At 40.4% G+C, this 22,206-nt stretch overlaps 1 protein-coding gene across 1 annotated transcript in view; it reads left to right on the forward strand.

The window, feature by feature from the left end:
• The window catches only part of TPH2 (tryptophan hydroxylase 2), a 97,908-nt gene that overhangs the window by 13,745 nt on the left and 61,957 nt on the right, over positions 1–22,206 (forward strand). The window contains exon 6 of the mRNA XM_078336880.1: positions 19,408–19,604. Within this exon, the coding sequence (XP_078193006.1) occupies positions 19,408–19,604 (197 nt within the window). The remainder of the gene's footprint in view (positions 1–19,407; positions 19,605–22,206) is intronic.

The following is a 22,206-nucleotide window of genomic DNA, read 5'->3' on the forward strand; positions in this document are numbered from 1 at the left end:
AGCTGTGATATCTGTTGAGAAAAAAAGTAGAAATTGGAGAAACTGGTGGACATTTATACAAAACTGGTGGACATTTATACAAAAGTAGAAATAGGAGAAACTGGCTGGATGGAGCTGGTGCCTTCCAGGATCTGGTCCCAGTTTGGAGGGCTGGGGAGTGCTAAGATTCATGGGGCGTGGCTCTTAGTAACTGAAAGTTCAGGATGCCAAGATAGGCAGAAAATGGCAGATTCATCATCTTATAGTGAGAAACAACCCTCATAGGACTCACAAAATAATCTCTGTAACCATGATAGCAGAGGAGGCCAGATTATAACCTTACTTGGTGATACAGAGTCAAAGCAAAGGGTATTTACCTAACAGAGTTGAGAATCCAGGGCATTGTAGCCCTCTCCTCTGGATGGTGCTGAGCCCAGACTGACTAGGCAGGATAACAGCATGCTGAAACACTGCCGCGCTGGACTCAGACAGTCTGGGTTTGTGTGCATTCCTCTGCATCCGAGCTGGGTGTGCAACCTAATTGTGCCATGGCCTCTGCATCTGGGAAGTGTGTCCAACAATAGGACCCATTTTCCAGGGTTGTAGTAAGGACTGAAAAAGAGAATACATGTGCTGCACCTAACACGGAGCCAATGTATTCTTCAAAAAAAAAAAAAAAAAAGAACACATGACCAAGGATTGTAAATGTCACTTATATTATTAGGTTTAATACATCTCCCCCGACCTTTTCCACAGGCTGTCTTTCATTTCCAGTTGACCTACTGTTTTCTTCTTTAGTGATGTTAATACATTGTTTATGCTGCCATTTAACCAAATAATGTAGCTCAAAATGTTCTTGGAAGAAACTGTTTAGTTTCCCATTGCAAGGCTGTTGCATATACAGAAGCGTTTTGTGTTGACCCACATTCCTCTTTATAAAGAGATTTCATAAGAAGCAGTCATATTCCTCCTCATCCCCTCCCCCCCCGCTTTTTCTTTGCACATAGGAAGCTGCCAAAATACTAATAACAGATTGCCAGTACTTCTTGTGAGTGGATGGACCAAGGGAAGGTGCCTACAAAAGGCAGTGAAATCAGGAAAGCACAAACCCAGGACTTGTGGGAAGGAGAGCCAAGGATCCTTCCTTAATGTCCCTCATGCTGTCATTTTAAGGTTTCTCTGAGTATGAGTTTGAGGATGGATAAGAAAGAGCCAGTCCTCTGTGTCACTTTTAAGCTCAGGTGCCTGCTACGGTCCTGGTGGGGGCGGGGCACAGAAACTAACAAATTCCAAAGGAACCTCAGCCATTGTCTCCAGGCTGCCATGTAGCAAGTAAGGTTTCCCTTCAGTTTATAGAAAACAGAGATGCAGTTTCTAATTGAAATAAATATTTTTCTAGTGCTGATGGTTTTCTGAGTACATAAAGAAGAATGATGTGGATACCATAATTGCTTAAAACAACCTCACTTAGTGTGCAGCAACCTGATTTTCCAAACTGAAGTTTGGAACTACTTTGTCCAAGGAATAGATCATTTGAGATTGGGGTAGTTTTGAAAAATCTGGCAAATGTGGTCCTTGCAAATATAGTTTGGTGATAAAATTAGGGACCGTTGTGACAGGGGGAGAACAATTCAATTCCCTGTTGATAGTTAAGACTTTCTGGACAATGAGAAGAAGTCAAACATATGGTCAGAAATGCAGAGAAAGATGGAGTATGGATATTTTGGGGTTGTAATAGGGGTTGGCAGAATGTAGTTTGAGGTGTCTAAAGGGAAAGAGAAGGAAAAGAAATGAAATACAGAATAGCACATATTGAAACCACAACCAAGAATCTCTCTGGGGGATTCGTGTTGAATACTATATTTTCTGTGATCGTCTTGAAAGGATAAAGCAGGGGGGAAGAATAAACACAAGCAGAGAAAAATGAAAAAATTCCACTCTGTGATGAAAAAGCAGCAGGCTCAAAGTCTGTATTACCATGAACCCGAAAGAGGAAAGGGAGCAGGAAAGTGGCGGCATGCTGCGAACTGTCAATAGATGCCACTCAGGCGAGCTTCTGATTGACAGTGCTGCCGAGAAACATGATTGATTACCCAGAGGCCCACAGCCTCCTGCAGACATGAGTGTGGGACAGCCTAATTGCCTCACCAATAATAGCACAGGAAATATTCATTAGTGCAAATATCATTCTTCATAGAAGATCTGAGAGTGAACGCCCTGGATCGAGAGAACACTGTTTCTAAAATCATCTGTGAGAGAATGTCTAACACGCAGATCATGCCTCTTCTCCCCTGCCCAAACAAAATAAATTCTAGTATAAACAGGAAAAAACTACCCCATGATTAGATAATGTGATGTGCATATAGACTTGCAGTTCAGAGGAAATGGAAGTGCGTGGGGGGCAGATGGCATGTGGAGGAAGAGGAAATTAGGACTGCAATGTTGTAGCTGTGAGGTTTGTCTGAAACGATCCAGCTTTTTGTCTTTGGTGCCTTCGTATTTTAATCTTGGCATTAACTTTGCTGCATTTCTGTGAATTTCACAATTACTGTATTGTTGGGGGAACAATCAGAAATACATTTTTTTCAATTGACTAGAAACAAACACATTTTTCTTTTGGGGGCTGTTATAATAATTATTCTTCAACAATATGCGTGCATATTTAATTTAATTATATTTTTGGTGGGGATGGTGGTAGTTATTTCAATCCATCTTATTCTCTTGGAAAGAGGCCCCAAGCTCTGACTTTAATTATGCCACTCTTGTTTGCTTAAATTGATTTTGAATATTATTGTGATTGTGTTTTATTATGAATGTACTTACTCTGGGTTGAAATTAAGGTAGCACAGGAACCTCATGTTCTTCTCATGGGGCTGCCTCCTATTTGATTTATTTATTTTTATCCATGAAATCTGAAATGTAAATAGGCAACTACAAATGTCAATAGGTAAGGTAAATGAGAGTTTCAACATTTCAGAATTTCCAACTCTAACCTAAATTAGAGTTGGAAAATTCCTTAATTTGCCGAGAGAACTCATTTGATTTCAAATTCAGGGATCCAAGTCACCCCTTAAAATTGCTCAGCCTCGGTTTTTCTCCTCTGCAAAATGGAGATAAAAATATTGGTTCTGCCTCTCCTGGGAGTTTTTTTTTGTTTTAAAGATTAAATGAAGTAAGTGAGGCATTGCTATACAATGTACTTTATTATTCTTATTAAAACAAGAATAAGAGAATCTAGACCAAGATATGGGGTTTGCTCAGACCCCTGAAAACATAGAGGCCTTGGCTGCTTTTCCTACTTTTCTTTAGATCTGAGAGGCAGAGTGTGAAGTTGTTAAGTGTCGGAAGTTGGAGCTGCACTGCCTGGGGTGAATCCCAGCTTTACCATTGACTGAGTGACCTGAGTAAGTTGTTTAAGTCTTTTGTACCTCAGTTTCCTTATCTGTAAAATGGAGATAACTCTAGTACTACTTTATAGGATTGTTATGTGGGTTGCATCAGTTAATATAGTAGCAACACTTACAACACTATATGTGCTATTTAAGTAGTTGTTAATATTGTTATTTTTCTCACTTAAAATGATCTCTTCTTTTTGTCAGCCATCATGCTCCAAATCATTTTATTACCCTTTGGTTGCCAGTCTTCTCCACTCCCTTTGGCCAAGGCTTTTTAAAAATCCTGACTTCTGTCTGATTTTTACACTATATTAGTTATTGCTACATAAAAATAATCCCAAAATTCAGCACCTTAAAACAACAAACACTTATTATCTCACATAGTTCCTGAGTGTCAAGAATTAGGGAACAGCCTGGCTGGAGGGTTCTAGATTAGGGTCTCTCATAAAACAAACTGTTGGCCAGAGAAGCAGTCATCCAAAGGCTTGACTGGGGCTGGAGGACCTGCTTCCAATATGGTTCCTCACAGGGCTGTTTGCAGGAGGCCTCAGCAACATGGCCTCTCTACCAGACAGCCTGAGTATCCTTAAGATAGTGTTATCTGGCTTCTCCCAGATTATATCTGCTCTCCCTCTTGGATTACTTGGGAGAAGTGATCCAAGAGGGAGAGCAAGGCAGAATCTATAATGCCTTTATAACCTAGCATTGGAAGTGACACACCATCACTCTTGCTGTACCCATTGGTTTCACAGAACAAGTGTGACACAGTGTGGGAAGGGATTACACATGGGCATGAATACCAGGAGGTAGAATTCAATGGGGACCGTCTTGGAGGTTGGGTACCACATTCATTTAACTCGTTCCATTTCCTTTCTTCCTCCCTCCCTCCCTCCCTTCCTTCCTTTTTTTGAAACAAGGTCTCACTCCATTGCCTGAGCTGGAGTGTAGTGATGTGATTTTAGCTCACTGCAACCTTGACCTCCTGGGCTCAGGTGATCCTCCTGCCTCAGCCCCCTGAATAGCTGGGACCACAGGTGTGTATCACCATGCCTGGCTAATTTTTCTATCGTTTGTGGAGATGGAGTTTCCCCATGCTGCCCAAAATGGTCTCAGACTCCTGGGCTCAAGCAGCCTGTTTGCCTTGGCCTCCCAAAGTGCTAGGATTACAGGTGTGAGCCACTGTGCCTAGCCCCTTTTCATTTCCTTATGACACATTTTAACTGCTCTCCCACAGTGGGTGCTAACGTGCTATCTGCACAACCAATCCCTATGAAAGAAGAGGTAGTATGGTATAGCAGAACATGTGGCAGAATGTTTTGGAGCTAGAGAGAACTAGGTATGAATTCCCACTCTACCATTTACAAGCTCTATGGTCATGGGCAGTGAACTAGTCTCTCTAATTCTCATTCTCAAGCCCTCATCTTTTTTTTCTTTTTGAGACAGAGGATGGAGTCTCGCTCTGTCACCAAGCTGGAGTACAGTGGCACAATCTCAGCTCACTGCAACCTCTGTCTCCTGGGTTCAAGCAATTCTCCTGCCTCTGCCACCTGAGTAGCTGAGACTACAGGTGCATGCCACCACACACAGCTAATTTTTGGATTTTTAGTAGAGACAGGGTTTCACCATGTTGGCCAGGATGGTCTCAATCTCTTGACCTTATGATCTGCCCACTTTGGCCTCCTAGAGTGCTGGGATTACAGACATGAGCCACTGTACCTGGCTGATGCCCTCATCTAAAAACGAGCACAACCACTACCTTGCATGATTGGGAGGATTAGCAGTGATTGCAGGGCCCAGAGTGCTGAGTGGCACAAGGAAATGTTAAATCTATGATAGATACGATTATTAGTGTCATGTGGCAAATAGCTAATGGTTTCTCAATTTCATATAATCAATTGTTAGGCTCATTTAAAATGAGTAAGGGATTCGTTTTTTTTTTTGTTTTTTGTTTTTTTGTGAGACAAAGTCTCGCTCTGTCACCCAGGCTGGAGTACAGTGGTATGATCATGGGTCATTGCAGCCTCCACCTCCCAGGCTAAAGTGATCTTCCCACCTCTGCCTCTTGAGTTGCTTAGACTACAGGTGTGTGCCACCATATCTGGCTAATTTTTCATATTTTGTAGAGACAGGGGATGTCATTATGTTGTTCAGGCTGGTCTTGAACATTGGCCTCAAGTGATCCTCTTGCCTCAGCCTCCCAAAGTCCTGGGATTACAGGTGTAAGCCACTGCATCTGACTGTAAAGGATCTTAAGAGTAATTGAATTAAGAAGTTTCAGGCTCCATGGTGGGCTGCGTTAAAGAAACTTTAAAAAATAGATGTGTGTGTATGTGTGTGAGGGGGACCTTTCACCTTCACATAAACCATGCACATAGTTTGCTTCTTTAATCTGAAAAATTGCCCCCTTAAAGGCCTTTACAGGTCAATGTGTCTTAGTCAGAATAAGGTTGAGGGATAAGCTCACAACAGGGCTATGCTGGACTCATTCCTGAATGGCTCATGGTGGTGAAAATGTTCGTTATCTTGACCTCTCAGCTAACATTTTCGGATTTTATTAGGTTCCTTTTCTTAAATTCCTGCACTGTGTTAAATATGTCACTTGACCTTCTGTCATTTAACCACACAATGAGCCTTTGAGGTAGGTGCCATTATTGTACACATTTTGAAGATAGGAAACTGAACTTTGGAGACATTAAGAAACTTACTAAAGGTGACATAGCTGATTGTGTCACTTGCATAAAACACCAGGTGTAGATGCTTAAAATTCCTCTGAAATGGAGCAGTAAATTGAAGAGCAGAACTGAAGCCAATATTTATAGTACTAGGGTCCTTTCCTGGATGACCAGAATAGTTTCTGAGTAAGGTCACTTTTAGATGTTTCAAGAATGCCTCTCTTGTAGAATCTAAATGTCTGCTCAGAATTCCCCACCTTTTCTTTTTTGTTTCCTGAAGTGGCTTCAGCAACTTCCACTTGACATAGGTGGTTTCATACACAATTTGGAAATAACATTGACAGAACTAAGTGACTTGGGATTTGTAAAAGTTATTCTCTTGACAGAATGCTCAGCATATTTGAAATGCACAGCCCTGAAAAGTATTTAATACACTTAGAACTTTATGGAGTCAGAACTCAAATCAGCCCCGTGACACTGCAAGGCTATGTTGTTTCTCGCAGATTGTTGGCAACATCTGCCAGGGTCTGGCATGACAGAACCATGTCCTCATTCTGTGTAATAATTTTTCCCTCTCTCCCAGGCCCAATGCTCTCCTCCTCCTCCTACCCAAAGCCTGACCCTCATGAGATATAGAATAAATGGAAATAAACACAGCTGGGCTGAAGCTTGAAAATCAATTGCCAGGGATGTGTCACTCTAGTTTTTACTAGTTGCTAGCTTATTTATTTCTTGATTTTTTGATTTATAAAATTGCACCCTTTGTGATTCGTTTGCTCTGAGTGTAAGTACATAGCTAAACAGAGACCCTAAAACAAAACAGCTCCAAAAGAGGACTAGCATATTTGAAAAGTGCAATCACCAGCTCAGCAGGCACATTCAATTTGGGTGAGCTTGTGAATATTCTACTCAGCTCCATCAGAGAGGCAGAGAATTTTTTCCTTTTACATGGAGTGGTGTTGGTTCTAACCTTCTATTCTCATCAAAGCAGAGAAGGGCACTTTTTTACCCTCCTCTTCCTGCTTATTCTGCCAAATACTACATAATGTCAAAACAAAGCCCTCTGGAACTGAGATTTGGTAGTATGCCATGCATTTTAAGATATTTGAGTAGATACATAAATATGGAATGGATGTGCCTTGAAATGAACATAGAGGATTTCCAAGCCAGCATCTCACTTCTTAGGAGGTCGTCTCAGTTTCCTCTTTCACTAGATGACTCAGCAGGAGTCAGCCACAGGTCTGCAAAGAAAAGGAAGGAGACAGATTATCAGAGACTAATAAGGGTAGACTGCAGACTTGGAGGAGAGCTGTTTTGCTGCTCTGTCTCTCACTTCCTAGTGCTCAGTACTGTGCACGTTGGGGTTTCTCCCGCTTGCAGGTTGCTGTGACAATTCAACTTTGTGTTTGAGCTAGGGGATTACTGATGCTGAGTTTTTCCTAAGAGGCATTTGCAATTATGGCGACTTGCAGAAAAATAACTGGGGTGGCTCTACCTCTCCACCTTTCCAGAAATTTCAGTTGACCTTAGTATTTCTCATTTCATGCGAGAAAAGGCATGATTTATGGATCCTGCTTGGTTTCAGAATGCAGCTTAAAGGAATACATTACTAACGGGAGTTGTGAGTGCCACATTACCTATTTTTAGATAGGCGAATCTTAATTGGAAACATAACATGTAGAAGGTAGAGGAAGGGAAGGTTATGCTTTCTTAACAGGGAAAAAACTTAACTGGGGGGTGGCAAGCTTTTCTTTTTAATGATGTTTTCCCCATCAATTTCATTGGCAGATGGTCACCTTGATGAATTGTAGGCTCTACTATGATGTGAAACCAAGCTTTAATTTTTTTCCCTTTCTCTGCCCTTTTGAGAAGAGGCACCTTAGAAGGCAAATATGTTTTCTCCCTGACTGAGCTAATTTTACTCCATTCCATTATCTTCCATTGATTTGCTTTCCCAGGTTTTGAATGAAGCTGAGATATATGTGGCTGTTTGGGTACTTTGTGACTCCTGCATAAACACCAGTTGTTGATGCTTTAATTTCTCTGAAATGAAGCGGTAAATTGAAAAGTAGAACAAAACCAAATATTTGTAGTACTGGGGTCATTTCCCAGATGAGTAGGATGGTTTCTGAGGAAGGTCATATTAGGGAGTTTTAGAGTGCTTCTCTTGTGGAATCCAAATATCTTTCTCTACCCAAGAGTCTGCATCTTTTCTTTTTTTAAAAAAATCTGCTTATCAACTTCCATTTGGCATAGGTGGTATTACACAGGATGACAACAAGACCAACAGAATTAAGTGACTTGGGTTTTTGAAAAGTTATCCTTCTCTTTACAGAAGTCTCAGCATAGTTGAAATGCACAGTTCTTATACGTATTTAAAAGACTTCAGGCTTTATGGGAGAATCATTTTCATGCCAAATATTTCTCTCTACCTGTAGCGCAGCTCAATGGCTGAAAGAAAGGGAGCCTGAGAATTGCAAAGAAAGACAAAAGGGAAAATTGATTTGGAAAAGGTTTTTCTCCTTTTTGCTTTTTGGGCTCGGTGGGCTTTTTAGATGTGCGCGAATGCCTCAGTAGGATATTGTCTGATTATAGCATGGCTCCCACAGCAGTGAAAAACATTAACGCGGTATGATCCTGTATCACTTACTGACAAGGACAACAGTTGCACCAAATTTTAATGTGTTTCACAGGGAAAGGGGTAGGATTATTTTTACTTTAAAATGATTTTCATGAACATGAAGAATTCGAATTACTTCCACAAGTCCTGCCTGAGAGGTGGTGGATTATATGGAACAGTGCTGTTTTGTCATCTCCAGACCTATTCCCAACCCTGCAGGGAGGTGATGAAATTTTATTCATTTTTATGCACCTGGAGGATGAGAATCAACTATATTGAGTACCTATTAGGCACTAGGCACTGGCCAGGATTTTTTACAGATGACTTCTCTTTTGATCCTCACGATGCGAGAAGTCTTACTTCCCTCAGTTTCGAATGAGGAAACGGAGGCCAAACCTTGATGCCGGGGATATATTGAATACTCAGTACCTTGTACTGAGGTGTACTGGTCAACAGTGGGGTCTCTAGAGGTAGTCTTCTTACATCTGAGTCCCCACTATTCTACTTACTAGCTGTTTGATCTTGGACAGATTATTACATTTGTAAGCGTCAGTTTCCTCAACAGTAAAGTGAGGCCATGAATAGTCATTTAGTCACTGTAAGATAAGCATTATATGACATAATCCATGTGATGAACTATTACAGTATTGTTATTGTTACAGTGAAATGGGTGGGTAAATGAATGAACACTGTTATTAATTTGCACAGGGCCGTGAGCTGTAGGATAACTATGCTTCTTCATCTACCACTCTGCAAAAGATCAGGGCCTAGTAGCTAGCAGTGTTCTGTTTCTTTCAAACAAGGTGTAAGATGTATCTGATTAAATTTGCAACTCTTAGAGACTCTACCTCTGTGGCTCTTCATTCTCATGGCCCAAGACTGTTAGTTGCTATTGGTAACTGGGAATTTTAGCTCTTCTCCGTATCAAGTTCTTTGAGCTCAAGCTCCTTGTGTATGGTGAGCATGCACACATTGATGGATGTTAGATCCATTGTCATTTCTGTTGATATTTAATTTCATGATAGTTTTTGCAGATGAAAATAACTTCTCTAGAATATGAAGAGGGCTTTCTGCAAGGTGAGAAAATGGTGGGAAGCCCTATCCCGTGGTGCACAGGAAAAATAAAAACAAATAATTTCTATGAGTTAAATCTTTGTTCTCCCTGGGGCTCCCTAGGTGCAGTAGTTTATTTTCATTATGTCTCTTGCAAAGGCACACCAATATTAACAATGTGAACAAAACAAACTAGCGTTTTTGTTTGCTCCCATCTGTAAGTTCCTTAGGGCCCGTAGACTCATTTACGAAAATTCATGTGTGCAAAACTCATTTGCAAAAGCAAATAAAATATGTGATCACAAATGCTCTTTACCTGACTGGCCTAGGGGACTAGCTGAAAGTGCATTTGTGGCTTTATGTATACTCTCCGGTGTGGCTTAGCAGTCATGGGCCTCCTAATCTCCTCTGCAACTACCCATCAAGTCATGTATGTCAGATGACTTGAATGTTTTGAAATTTAGGCATAACTTAGAGGGTTGTTAAGTTGCTGTATTGATTTGTGAGTTTCTGTTTGTAAAAAATATTTTTAAGCATTGTGCTCTGTAGCCTTGAAAATGTTTTTTAAGCTCATTCATTACAATGTCCAGCCAAGGAATCATCTCTGTACTTAGTTAAGTTTGGACTTTTCTATCCCTTTGGGTTTACATATGCTGCTTTCTTTCCTGGTGAAAATTTTGGCTACAAGTGTGACTGAGTGCTGATGTCTAGACAAGGGTCAGGAAACCTGAATTGAGAAAATTAGAAAAAAGAAACCCTTATATGTAAAGTAAATAGTGCATAGGAATAATTGGAAGCTACCAGAGTTTATTAAAATCCTGAATCTTTGCTTTTTGCATAGCAATTGAAATATATGAGGCAAAACAAATACATATCTGCCAGACTCTCTGATGCATAACTACTTTTTTCCCAACATTTAAACTTGTGTTTTGCTTTAGGCTGATTGACTGATTTACTCACTGAACAAATATTACTATTTTATTTTGTTTTTGTTTTTGAGACAGTCTCTGTTGCCCAGGCTGAGGTGCAGTATTGCAAATTCAAGCTCACTGCAACCTCCATCTCCTGGATTCAAGCGATTCTCCTGCCTCAACCTCCCCAGTAGCTGGAATTACAGGCACTTGCCACCATTGCCTGGCCAATTTTTGTTTTTTTAGTAGAGACAGGGTTTGACCATGTTGGCCAGGCTTGTCTTGAACCCCTGACCTCAAGTAATCCACCCGCCTCGGCCTCCCAGGGTGTCAGGACTGCAGGTGTGAGCCATCATGCCTGGCCAACAAATATTATTTGTTGAACACCTCTGCATTCCAGCCTCCACCCTGGGTAGCAGGGATACAAAACTGAACAAAGCAACAAAAAAACTCTGCCTTCAAGAAGTGTATATTCTAATAGGGAGACACAGTTAGCAGAGTAATGTTTTGAAAATTTTATTTTTTGGTTTTTTACCCCTGGGCATTGCTGATATTTTATCATAAATTTATTGCATATCTTTTATGGTCTGAATTCTGAAGTATAATTTTATCCAATGCAGGACTCCCAGACTTCTTATGAACTCCTAGAAGATGTGTAATATGTATATATACATATTATACACACATATATACATGTATAATAGCTATGTGTATATATATACATACATAATATATATACACATATATTGTATATATTATGTATGTATATATATTTTTTCTGGCAATATTTCCCATGTTCAGAGGCATAAGTGACCTTCTTGAATACTCATTGACTATTTGGCTGTATTCTAATGACACCTGGATGCAGGTGATACTTATGAAGGTGGTACCAATGAAGATAGTACTAGATAACACTATGGTGACTGGCTAAACGTGAGAGTCATCAATTACTGATTGAAATTTCTACACACCTGGTATGTCACCTCAGCTGTGCGAAGTGCAACAAATGCTTGATAACAATTAGTAATAAATTTTGTGATAATGAATTCTTTTCTTTTAAATTTTGACTGTAGGTTTGAAGGCTTGTTACATAGGTAAACACATGTTACGGGGTTTTGTTGTACACATTATTTCATCACCCAGGTGTTAAACCTAGTGCCCAATACTTACCTTTTCTGCTCCTCTCTTTCCTCCCACCCTCCACTCTCCAGGAGACCCCAGTGTCTATGGTTTTTTTCTTTGTGTTATAAGTTCTTGTAATTTAGCTCCCACTTAAAAGTGAGAATGTGCGGTATCTGGTTTTCTGTTCCTGTGTTAGTTTGCTAAGGATAATAGCCTCCAGCTACATCCATCTTTCCACAAAAGACATTATCTCATTTTTTATGGCTGCAAAATATTTCATCGTGTATATGTACCACCTTTTCCTCATCCAATATGTCACTGATAGACGTTTAAGTTGATTCAATGTCTTTGCTATTGTAAATAGTGCTATAGTGAAGTTTGCATGCATGTGTCTTGATGAAAGAATGATTTATATTCCTCTGGGTATATATCCAGTAATGGGATTGCTAGGTTGAATGGTAATTGTGCTTTTAGGTCTTTGAGGAATGGCCATATTGTTTTCCACAATGATTTAACTAATTTACACTTCCACCAACAGTGTATAAGTGTTCCCTTTTCTCTGTAACCTTGCCAGCATCTGTTATTTTTTGACTTTCTAATAATAGCCATTCTGACTGGTGTGAGATAGTATCTCAGTGTGGTTTTGATTTGCATTTCTCTAATAATCAGTGATGTTGAGCTTTTTTTTTTTGTATGATTGTTGGCCGCACGTATGTCTTCTTTTGAAACGTGTCTGTTCAAGTTCTTTGCCCACTTTTTAATGAGGTTGTTTTTCTCTTGTGTTAGAAACCACAATTACTTTTGTACCAATTTAATACATTTGTTTAAATTTCTTTTTTTTTTTTTGAGACGGAGTTTTGCTCTTGTTACCCAGGCTGGAGTGCAATGGCGCGATCTTGGCTCACCGCAATCTCCGCCTCCTGGGTTCAGGCAATTCTCCTGCCTCAGCCTCCCGAGTAGCTGGGATTACAGGCACGTGCCACCATGCCCAGCTAATTTTTTGTATCTTTAGTAGAGACGGGGTTTTACCATGTTGACCAGGATGGTCTCGATCTCTTGACCTCGTGATCCACCCGCCTCGGCCTCCCAAAGTGCTAGGATTACAGGCTTGAGCCACCGCGCCCGGCCCCATTTGTTTAAATTTCTTATAGATGCTGGATATTAGAACTTTGTCAGATTCATAGTTTGCAAATATTTTCTCCTATTCTGTAGGTTGTCCATTTACTCTGTTGGTAGTTCTTTTTGCTGCACAGAAGCTCTTAAGTTTGATTGGATCCCACTTGCCAATTTTTGCATTTGTTGCAATTGCTTTTGGTGTCTTTGTCATAAAAATCTTTGTCTGTTCCTGTGTCCAAGGTGGTACTGCCTAGGTTGTCCTCCAGGGTTTTCATAGTGCTGGGTTTTACATTTAGGTGTTTAATGCATCTTGAGTGATGAATTCCTCAAAAAAGTGACATTAGATAAAACTCAAGTTTATTTAAAAAATAATGTTAGAATAATGTCAACCTCACTCTTCTATATTCTTAGATACTTTCGTGAATAGGAAGAAAAGGAGACAACTTACAAATAGCTCTCTGGAAATTATGAAAAATTCATGGTATATTTATTGAGGAGTGCAACAAAGGCATCTCATGAATAAAGAAGGAACAAGGACTACCAGCCTTGGTGTTCCCATAATCTTTCCCCAAAGGCTCTAAATATTTTTTTAAAGGATTCTGTGGTTTTATTGATTTAACATCATAAATTACATTTTAGAAACTAAGGTATAATTTACATACAGTAAAATTATATATATGTTTTTATTATACTTTAAGTTCTGGGATACTGAGGAGCTGCTAATTGCTAATGAGTTGCAAAGTTGATGCATTTAATCTCTTCTTACTGTTTTCTGCAATTCCCAGGTAGAAATGTCAATCAAGACAGAAACATGGAGGGTGGGGAAGGAAAGACAAGATGAGAGGGCAGTCTATTCCAGGCAGATAAACATCTCTTGAATAAGCGAGGCATCTCCTGCCTTAAGGAACATGTAATGAAATAACATAGTAAATGAGTTCATTCTTAACTGTTTCTGTCAGATTCACCCATTCCCTTGCCCAATTCTCTGTTACATTCTGGTCTGTTTGGTCTTTGCCACTGAGAAAATCTGGATGCTTTCAAAGAACATAATTAATGTTGCGTTTCAGACAGTCTTGCCATCTTGATGTAAATACTAACAATTGCAGCCTGTCACATCTTCCTCCAATGAATATGTGAATTGCTTCCACACACTGAAGTTCCTCTAAAGATAACACAAGCTGAGAAACTGCATCTCATATTAGGAATTCTAGCAGCAAGGACTCCAGGAGGCAGCCGGGATATAGCATCACAATCGAGTATTTTCCAATTCCCCTAATTTAAAAAAATGTGTAAGAAAAATAGCTTGCCGTTGGACCTGCTGGAGGAGAAGATGAAACAATAGCTAAATAAAATAAAAGCATTGTTGCTTATTCATCTGGCTGTAGAAAAAACTTCCACAATTTTAGTCTCAGTGGGGTTTATGTCCCTGGATTTCTAAGTCAAAAATGTGTTTGTTAAACAACTTTGCTCTAACAAGCTCAGGACTCACACAGAATAGCCAGATCTGTACCTGCCCTCAATTAGATTTATCTATGCACTTTCTACTCCCTCCTCTGCAGGCACAAGCCTGGTTTTTCAGAATCATCTCCCTGTCTCTAGGAAGAGTGGGGTTTAACCATACAGGCAGACAAATACCTCCCACAGGCTTCAATATTTTCAAAGAAAGTTCTTAGTCATCTCTGAGTAACATAATCCACCAGGAAGTTTTCCCTATTTTCAAGTCGACATCCCCATGGTGACCATTTTAGCCTCTTTCTAGTACTGTCCTCACTGAACACTGGTCTGTATCAATGCTTATAAAATCTTAGAGATTGCCATTCTTTGACAAGAGGGCAGAATCTGCAGGGAATGTAAACTACTAAAACTCCCATTTGTCTTTTTTTCCAGCAAGTTAAAAACCTGTGAATTATAATTTTGGTGGTTATTGAGAAGGCTGTAATCCCAAATAATTCCATATAAATGAAGGAGACTCTCTAGATAGCCAATTATAATATTTACACATAATTAGTTTGTTGAGGAATATGATCTTGTAGGTGTTTATAGCAACATGAAATAGTTTTATTTTTCCCACTCTTTACTTTCAACTGTATTCAGTTGAATCCTACTTTCCTGCTGGGAAGCAAGTTCCTTAGCAACATCTAATTTTTTGTCATTTTCAATTACTAGTATAGTCTCGTTTGGGTATTTAAGACCTGGTCTTGTTCATTTAAAAAATATTAATGTTAAACCTGATTCAAAGTATATCCTCCCTCCCCCACAGTTATTTGGATGAATGTGTGTGGATGTTTGTGTGTGTGTGTTTTGGGGGGTTCTCTGGTTCTGAGACATTTTCCTTCTATTCTCTAGGATCTAGTACTTCTAGAGTTGGAGGCTTCAAGGAGGGAGGGAGGAGGCTGAGGCCCTTTTACATGCTTGCTGGAATGTCAGTGGTGAGCAGGTCTCAGGCCATGCTCACCCTGGTTCTGACAAATCCTTTTTCATAGAGTGTTCTCCGCTGAAATGGTGTTATGCACAGTTTTCTTGGGGAAGACCATTCCCTCACCACCACTGCTGCAGAAAGGTACTCTGCTTCCCTTGGCCTTGTCAGTGACATGCCATAACTGGGGCAGCCCTCAGAGCTTCTTTATGGCGGCGATGGGGACCACTGTGGTGTCTTCTGCCTCCTGAGAACTGAGCAGAACTGGATGGCATGGGACTTTTCCATCTTTCTCACAGGCACACCACATTGGGTCCCACATTAATGTCTACGTTTTGCTGGGCGTTAGGCTTCATGTTCACGTGAACCTCAAATTTCAGAGGACATATATCTAGGCTTCCCATGGTACATTGTCCTCCCAGGCCTCCAGACACTCTCCCAAAGACTGTTGGTCCCCTACTCTGCAGTGCTGGCACCCCTCAGAGGCCTGGATCCTGCTGCCGAGTAAGGGTCTTTTTGGGAAAGAAAGTGCCCTATTCCACTTCTCTCAGGTGCTCTATCAGGGAGCAGCCTGTTGTCTTGACTTAGAGAGGAGGAAAGAAACTTCCCTTTTCCTCAAACACTGCCCTCCTCACTATGCTGAGCATCTTTTGTTCCCTAGTAGGCTGGTGGATGAGGTCTGGGGAGGGTGTGGTACAGGTGGTACAGGAGGAGTTTGCTGGTTGTAGGGCCATTTGTGCTACCTCTCACCAAGCCCTGTAAAGAGATGGTTGGCTTCAGCTGCTGGGGGATTTCTCTAGAATGTGGAGTCCTTACATAACTTTAGTTTTGAACCAGAGCAGAGTTGTAGGATGCTGGAATATGACTTCTGTTATATATACATTACAACATGTGCCCATAGAAAGATGCATAATGATATGCAAGTATATATCAAAGGCTCTGAAAAGACCAGGGCACCCCTCTGGCTCCCTTCTCATAACATGATTTGCAAAAATTTAAAGAAATACAACACATTCTGATTTTCCCCACGACTATGATTTTTTCCCCCCAAATGTCAAATTTCAAAGTTCTAAAAAAATGTGAGTGCCCTGCATTCCTGGTGCCCCAAACACGTTTATTTTGTTGGGGAGCCTGGTAAAACCTCACAGTCTTACTGAGAAGTTTAAATGAGTGAATGAATATGAAAGTAGTCTTTGTTATCCACAAATATATACTAGTATCATGATTACATATAATTGTATATGAAATTTTCTACATACGGATATGCACAGCTATAAACCTTATTTTAGATAAGTATGTGAAAAATAAGTTGGGGTGTGAAAAATCAATTTTACTCCATCAGTCTGGAGTAAAGTTTTTAATTTAATTTGTGTATAGTAATTCATTAAGACTACAGCCAGTCTTTTGCTAGACTGACTAGGTTTAAGCCTGAATCCATGATTTTAGGCAAGCAGCTTAATTTCTCTGAGCCTCACTTTCCCCATTCATAAAATGGAGATAGTAATAGTACCTACCTCATGAGATTGTGAGAATCAAATGGGTCAATTCATATGAAAACACTTAACCTTAAACATATGCCTGGCACATAGAAAACTCTCAAATATCAGCTGTTACTGTATGCTTGTGTTAACTACATAGAAAAATGGGAACTTTCTTACTTTTTCTGTATTTTGGATATTTTCAATAGAAATGAAGTAGATAAAACTAGTATTTGCTTTGTGATAAAACTGATTTTTAAATATTTACCTTGAAGAGTTACTTGGGGTATGGGGTTAGAGTGGTGTGAGAAATCATAAGAAATCTGTTGATATGACTGGAGGCAGACTTAACATGGGTTTAAGGTAGCAGCAGTACATTGCACCAGTTGTTAACTCAAAGAGCAGACCAAGTTACCCAGGACAGACAAACAGAACAGTTGACAACATACATGACCACGCATATCCCAAGTCTGCAACACTAGAAGTTCATTATTAAGTAACAGACCTGTGTAACTCTTTCTTACTATCCTAATTCACACTTGAACTCTTTCTGCCTTTTGAATATTCAGTTCCCCTCTGAAATGCTGCATGTTTGCAGATTAGTATTGAAGGGAAAAGTTGACCTAACCATTCTTCTCAAATGGTTTCACAATATTTCCTTTATTGTCTCAGCCTCATTGCTTTCCTACCTTCTGATCATGCACAGCCCTTATTAGCTTTATTGGCTTCCTCAACTCAAATCGATTTAGTTGAATTTTCTGGAACCAGAGGCAGACCATTTATACGCTTATTTCCTTACATCTTTTCTATTTTTGTCATTTCATTTCAAGCTTTCTTTCAAATTCATCACAGGTATGAGGTCTTAGAAGTCTTGATCTTCCCAGCAAATATTTGTCAGGTTGTAATTTTTTATTTGTTATCAACAGCCAAATTTAAACAAGGCTAATCTTGTCCTAATTTGGTTTGCGAAATCCCTAGTCTTGGTATTTAGAGAAAGCAAATGAGAAGTTCTGCTTTTTTTTCTTCAGTATGTGTTATTCCCTCATCCCTCATATACTGCAATTAATTTTTTTAAACAAAAATAATTTGGGGACAGGAGAAACTTCGTTTGAACCTGAACCTTAAACAGAAAGTATTTTGGCAGGAACACTGAAATAGGTAGATGGTTGGGGAGGAGGAAGGCAGCTAGGGGATCTGTTTGATAGTATATTCTTGTTATCATCCTCTATCTCATTTTTCTCTGCCTCCGGGGTGCTCCTGAATGATCCCAGCTCATTGAAGATGCGCCCCACCCCAGTTGCAGCAACCCTGAGTGACAGTTGCTATCTCTGCATGGGTTCCTGTGGTGACCATCTGCTATGGGCTGGATTTGTAGGTTGCAGGGCACAACTCCTAGTTCTATGTGTTTATGTTTGGACTTCCATATGTTGTACATGTATATTTATTAATTGCAGAGGCAGAAGTTCTGATGCATGGCCAGGGTGGGAAGTGAGGGCGTGCTGCAGGTGGCTGTTAAGTATGTCATGAGAGATTTTCTCAAACCCTAACTGAGTTTCAGAATAGGCATCTTAATCAGAGACTAAATTCAGATTCAGGCCCCTCAAGCAACAGCTTACAAAAGCACATGTTTGTATTCTCCTTCTACCCATCTCTAGTTGCATCACAGGTATGTTCCTTGCTTGTGGCTGCTGGCTGCTATTACATTAGGGCACCAGTTTCTCCTCACTTTCTTTTTGTTGGAACCTGCAGGTCCTACCTGGCCAAAAAGTCTCAGCTCAAGTTGTACCTCCTCCAGGAAGCTCTCTCTGACCACTTCAGTCCAGCACCATGTTTCAACATTCTAAACAAGTCATCAGCACACTACTGTTTATGGGCCAAATAAAGGAAGTTCTATCAGAATACACCTACATCCATTTGTTATTGTGTATGGTTGCTTTTGAGATATGGTGGCAGAATTGAACAGTTGTGACACGGACCATGTGACCCACAAGCCTAAAATATTTACTCTTTGGGCGTTTACAGAAAGTTTGCTGACGTCCTCTGAGGGGGCTTAATGTGTGTATCTTTCACCATGACCTGCAATGAATGCTACTTATTTTGTGGTTTGCAAAACTCTCACTTTTAAATTCAGCACAATCTTGCAGTGTCTCCCAGACATTTTGGACATTGAACAAATAATCTCAAAGTTACACTTGAAGATTAGGGTGAGTCTGGGCAAGGGACAAAGAGAACTCACAGAGCAATTTGATTTTTAAGAGACAAAACATTTATTTATTACTGTTGTCAGGTGTTTGCAGAAAATGCTCCCAGAGAATAGTTTTGTACCTTAACCAGTTCCTTCTAACCCAGAACTTTTACTTGTTACCCATCTCAGTTTAAGAACATAAATCTTATGACATTTCTCTAAGGATGTGTGAAGATATAACTTATTTACAAAATAATTTATATAGAAATTCAAATACATATGCACAACATTAGAAGTTTAGCATTTGCTTTAAAAAACAGTACTTAATGGGGTCCTTTCAGACATGTGGCATGTGTTCCGCTCCGCCAGAGTCTGACTTAACGACAGGTATTAAGGTGAGAAAATTCTTAACTCAGCGATTCAAAGCTGGATTCATTTATTTTTCTTCTCTCCTGCCCAGTGGTCAGCCCATTCCCAGGGTGGAGTATACTGAAGAAGAAACTAAAACTTGGGGCATTGTATTCCGGGAGCTCTCCAAACTCTATCCCACTCATGCCTGCCGAGAGTATTTGAAAAACTTCCCTCTGCTGACTAAATACTGTGGCTACAGAGAGGACAATGTGCCTCAACTCGAAGATGTCTCCATGTTTCTGAAAGGTAAGAGCTCACACAGACTGTCTCTTATTGGTCAATATCCTCAATTGCCTTCCAAGGACACAGGTTGCAGCAATGGTTCTTTTTCCAAAAAAGAAAAAAATAGTAATTTAAAATTACCTGTGGCCACCTGTGGGAAGCAGGACACGGTCCCTGGGCAGGGGAGATGGACTCAGCTGTTTTCGCAGCTCAGGGGCTTGCTGAGGCCTCTTTGTGGTTGGCTGCTATAAATGAAAAAACCCAAAGGATGTTTGCAAGTTCAGCTCTGAGCTTTTTCTGATCCAGGAGCTACCATGCTGGGCTACCTGGGTATGAAACGACCTTCAAAGGTGCCTTTTCATTTGCTTTGTTAAAAATTATGTACTGAATGATGAAATCGTATGGGTAATGAACATTAGTGACTTTCCTCTAGAGGAAATCAGGCAACTGTCAGAAGCGTTTGAACCAGAGTAACTCCATCTTGAGTAGGGGCTGGGTAAAATAAGGCTGAGACCTGCTGGGCTGCCTTGCCAGGAGGTTAAGGTATTCTGAATTACAGGATGAGACAGGAGTTGGCACAAGATACAGGTCATAAAGACCTTGCTGATAAAACGCTGCAGTCAAGAAGCCAGCCAAAACCCGTGAAAACCAAGATGGCAATGAGTGACCTCTGGTCAGCCTCACTGCTGGTTATACTCAAATCATAAGGCATTTGTATGCTAAAAGACATTCCTATCAGTGCCGTGACAGTTTACAGATGCCATTGCAATGTTGGGAAGGTACCCTACATAGTCTAAAAAGGGGAGGAACCCTCAGTTCTGGGAATTGTCCACCACTCTCCCAGAAAACTCATGAAAAATCCACTCCTTGTTTAGCATATAATCAAGAAGTAACCATAAAAATGGGCAACCAGTGATCCATGCCAGAGCTCTGCCTATGGAGTATTCTTTTATTCCTTTACTTTCTTAATAAGCTTGCTTTCACTTTATTAATTCACCTTGAATTCTTTGTGTGATATCCAAGATTCCTCTCTTGGAGTCTGGAATGGGACCTCTTTCTGGTAACACAACTAGTCAATCAATCAGTCAACTGATTGATCAATACTTTACATTATAATTTGTGTGCCAGGGACTGTACTTGTTGCTAATATTACACTAGAGAACATGATGACTCATACGGTGACATCATTTCACACTGTCTGGGTTTCTTCACTGACAACACCCCCTTGGAACAATAGCTAGGAAATAGGCTTGTGAGGGGTTGGAGGAAAAGCCAAAGTTTCATGTGGTCCCATTTCTTCCTCTGTTCTTCATTGTGCTTAAGTCCTTGAATTCTCTGCTCTTTTCTCTCTCTTCTTTCAAGTGCAATAGTTCCAAAAGCAAAAACTTCTTTGCCTACTTTCTTTCCTGGAAGTTGCTTTCTTCCTTGTTTTCTCAGTTTCTATCAGTAATTTTTTCTCTACACTCATCAGTCTTGCCTCTAAAGACTCCTCTGCATTCTTACCCATGTTATCCCCACCTCTGCCCATAATCAGTCCTTCTTTGTGTTAGTGTCCAATAATAGCTATAACACATTACCACAAACTTTGTGACTTAAAACAACACAAGTTCTGGAGATCAGAAGTCTAAAATCAAGGTGTTACAGGGCTCATTTCTTCTGGTGGCTTCTGTGCCCTGGCCTTTTCCAGCTTCTAGAGTTCTCCTGCATTCTTTGGCTTGTGGCCCCTTCCTTGCATCACTCCAACCTTTTGCTTTCATTGTCACATCTCCTTCTCTGACTCTGACCCTCCTTCCTCCCTCTTGTAAGGACTCTTATGATTATATTGGCCCCACCCAAATAATCTAGGACAGGTTCTCCATCGCAAGATTCTTAAGTTAACAACATCTGCAAAGTCTGTTTTGCCATGTAGGGTAACATATTCACAGATTCAGGGGATTAGAATGTAGGCATTCTTGGGGGGGGCCATTATTTAGCCTACCACAGACTCCCCCTATTGCCACTTATGGCTTTATGACACATGGTGAATCTATCCTTTTCTTTCTATTCCACTGTTACCACCCAAATGGAGGTCCTCATCATTTTCTAACCTTGATGCTTATATTTTCTTCCCTTAACTCTCCTGCCCACTGCCTATAAACAATACTTTCGAAAGCATTACTTTTTTGCTGACATCTCTGCTTAGAAATGATCATTGACTCCCTCTTGTTTTCACTGGGACTGGCGAACATTTTTTGTAAAGGGCCAGATAATAAATATTTTAGGCTTTTTGGGCCAAGAGGCAAAATCAAGGCTATTATATAGGTAGTTTGATGGCCATTTAAATGTGTCTATTAAAAAATATAAAAACTGGCTGGGTGTGGTGGCTCATGCCTGTAATCCCAGCACTTTGGGAGCCTAGGGCAGATGGATCACTAGAGGTTAGGAGCTCGAGACCAGCCTGGCCAACATGGTGAAACCCTGTCTCTACTGAAAATACAAAAATTAGCTGGGCATGGTGGTGGGCACCTGCAGTCCCAGCTACTTGTGGGGCTGAGGTACAAGAATTGCTTGAACCTGGGAGGCAGAAGTTGCAGTGAGCTGAGATTGTGCCACTACACTCCAGCCTGGTTGACAGAGTGAGACTCTG

This window comes from Callithrix jacchus, chromosome 9 (genome assembly GCF_049354715.1).
Source record: "Callithrix jacchus isolate 240 chromosome 9, calJac240_pri, whole genome shotgun sequence".
Classification (NCBI taxonomy): domain Eukaryota; kingdom Metazoa; phylum Chordata; class Mammalia; order Primates; family Cebidae; genus Callithrix; species Callithrix jacchus.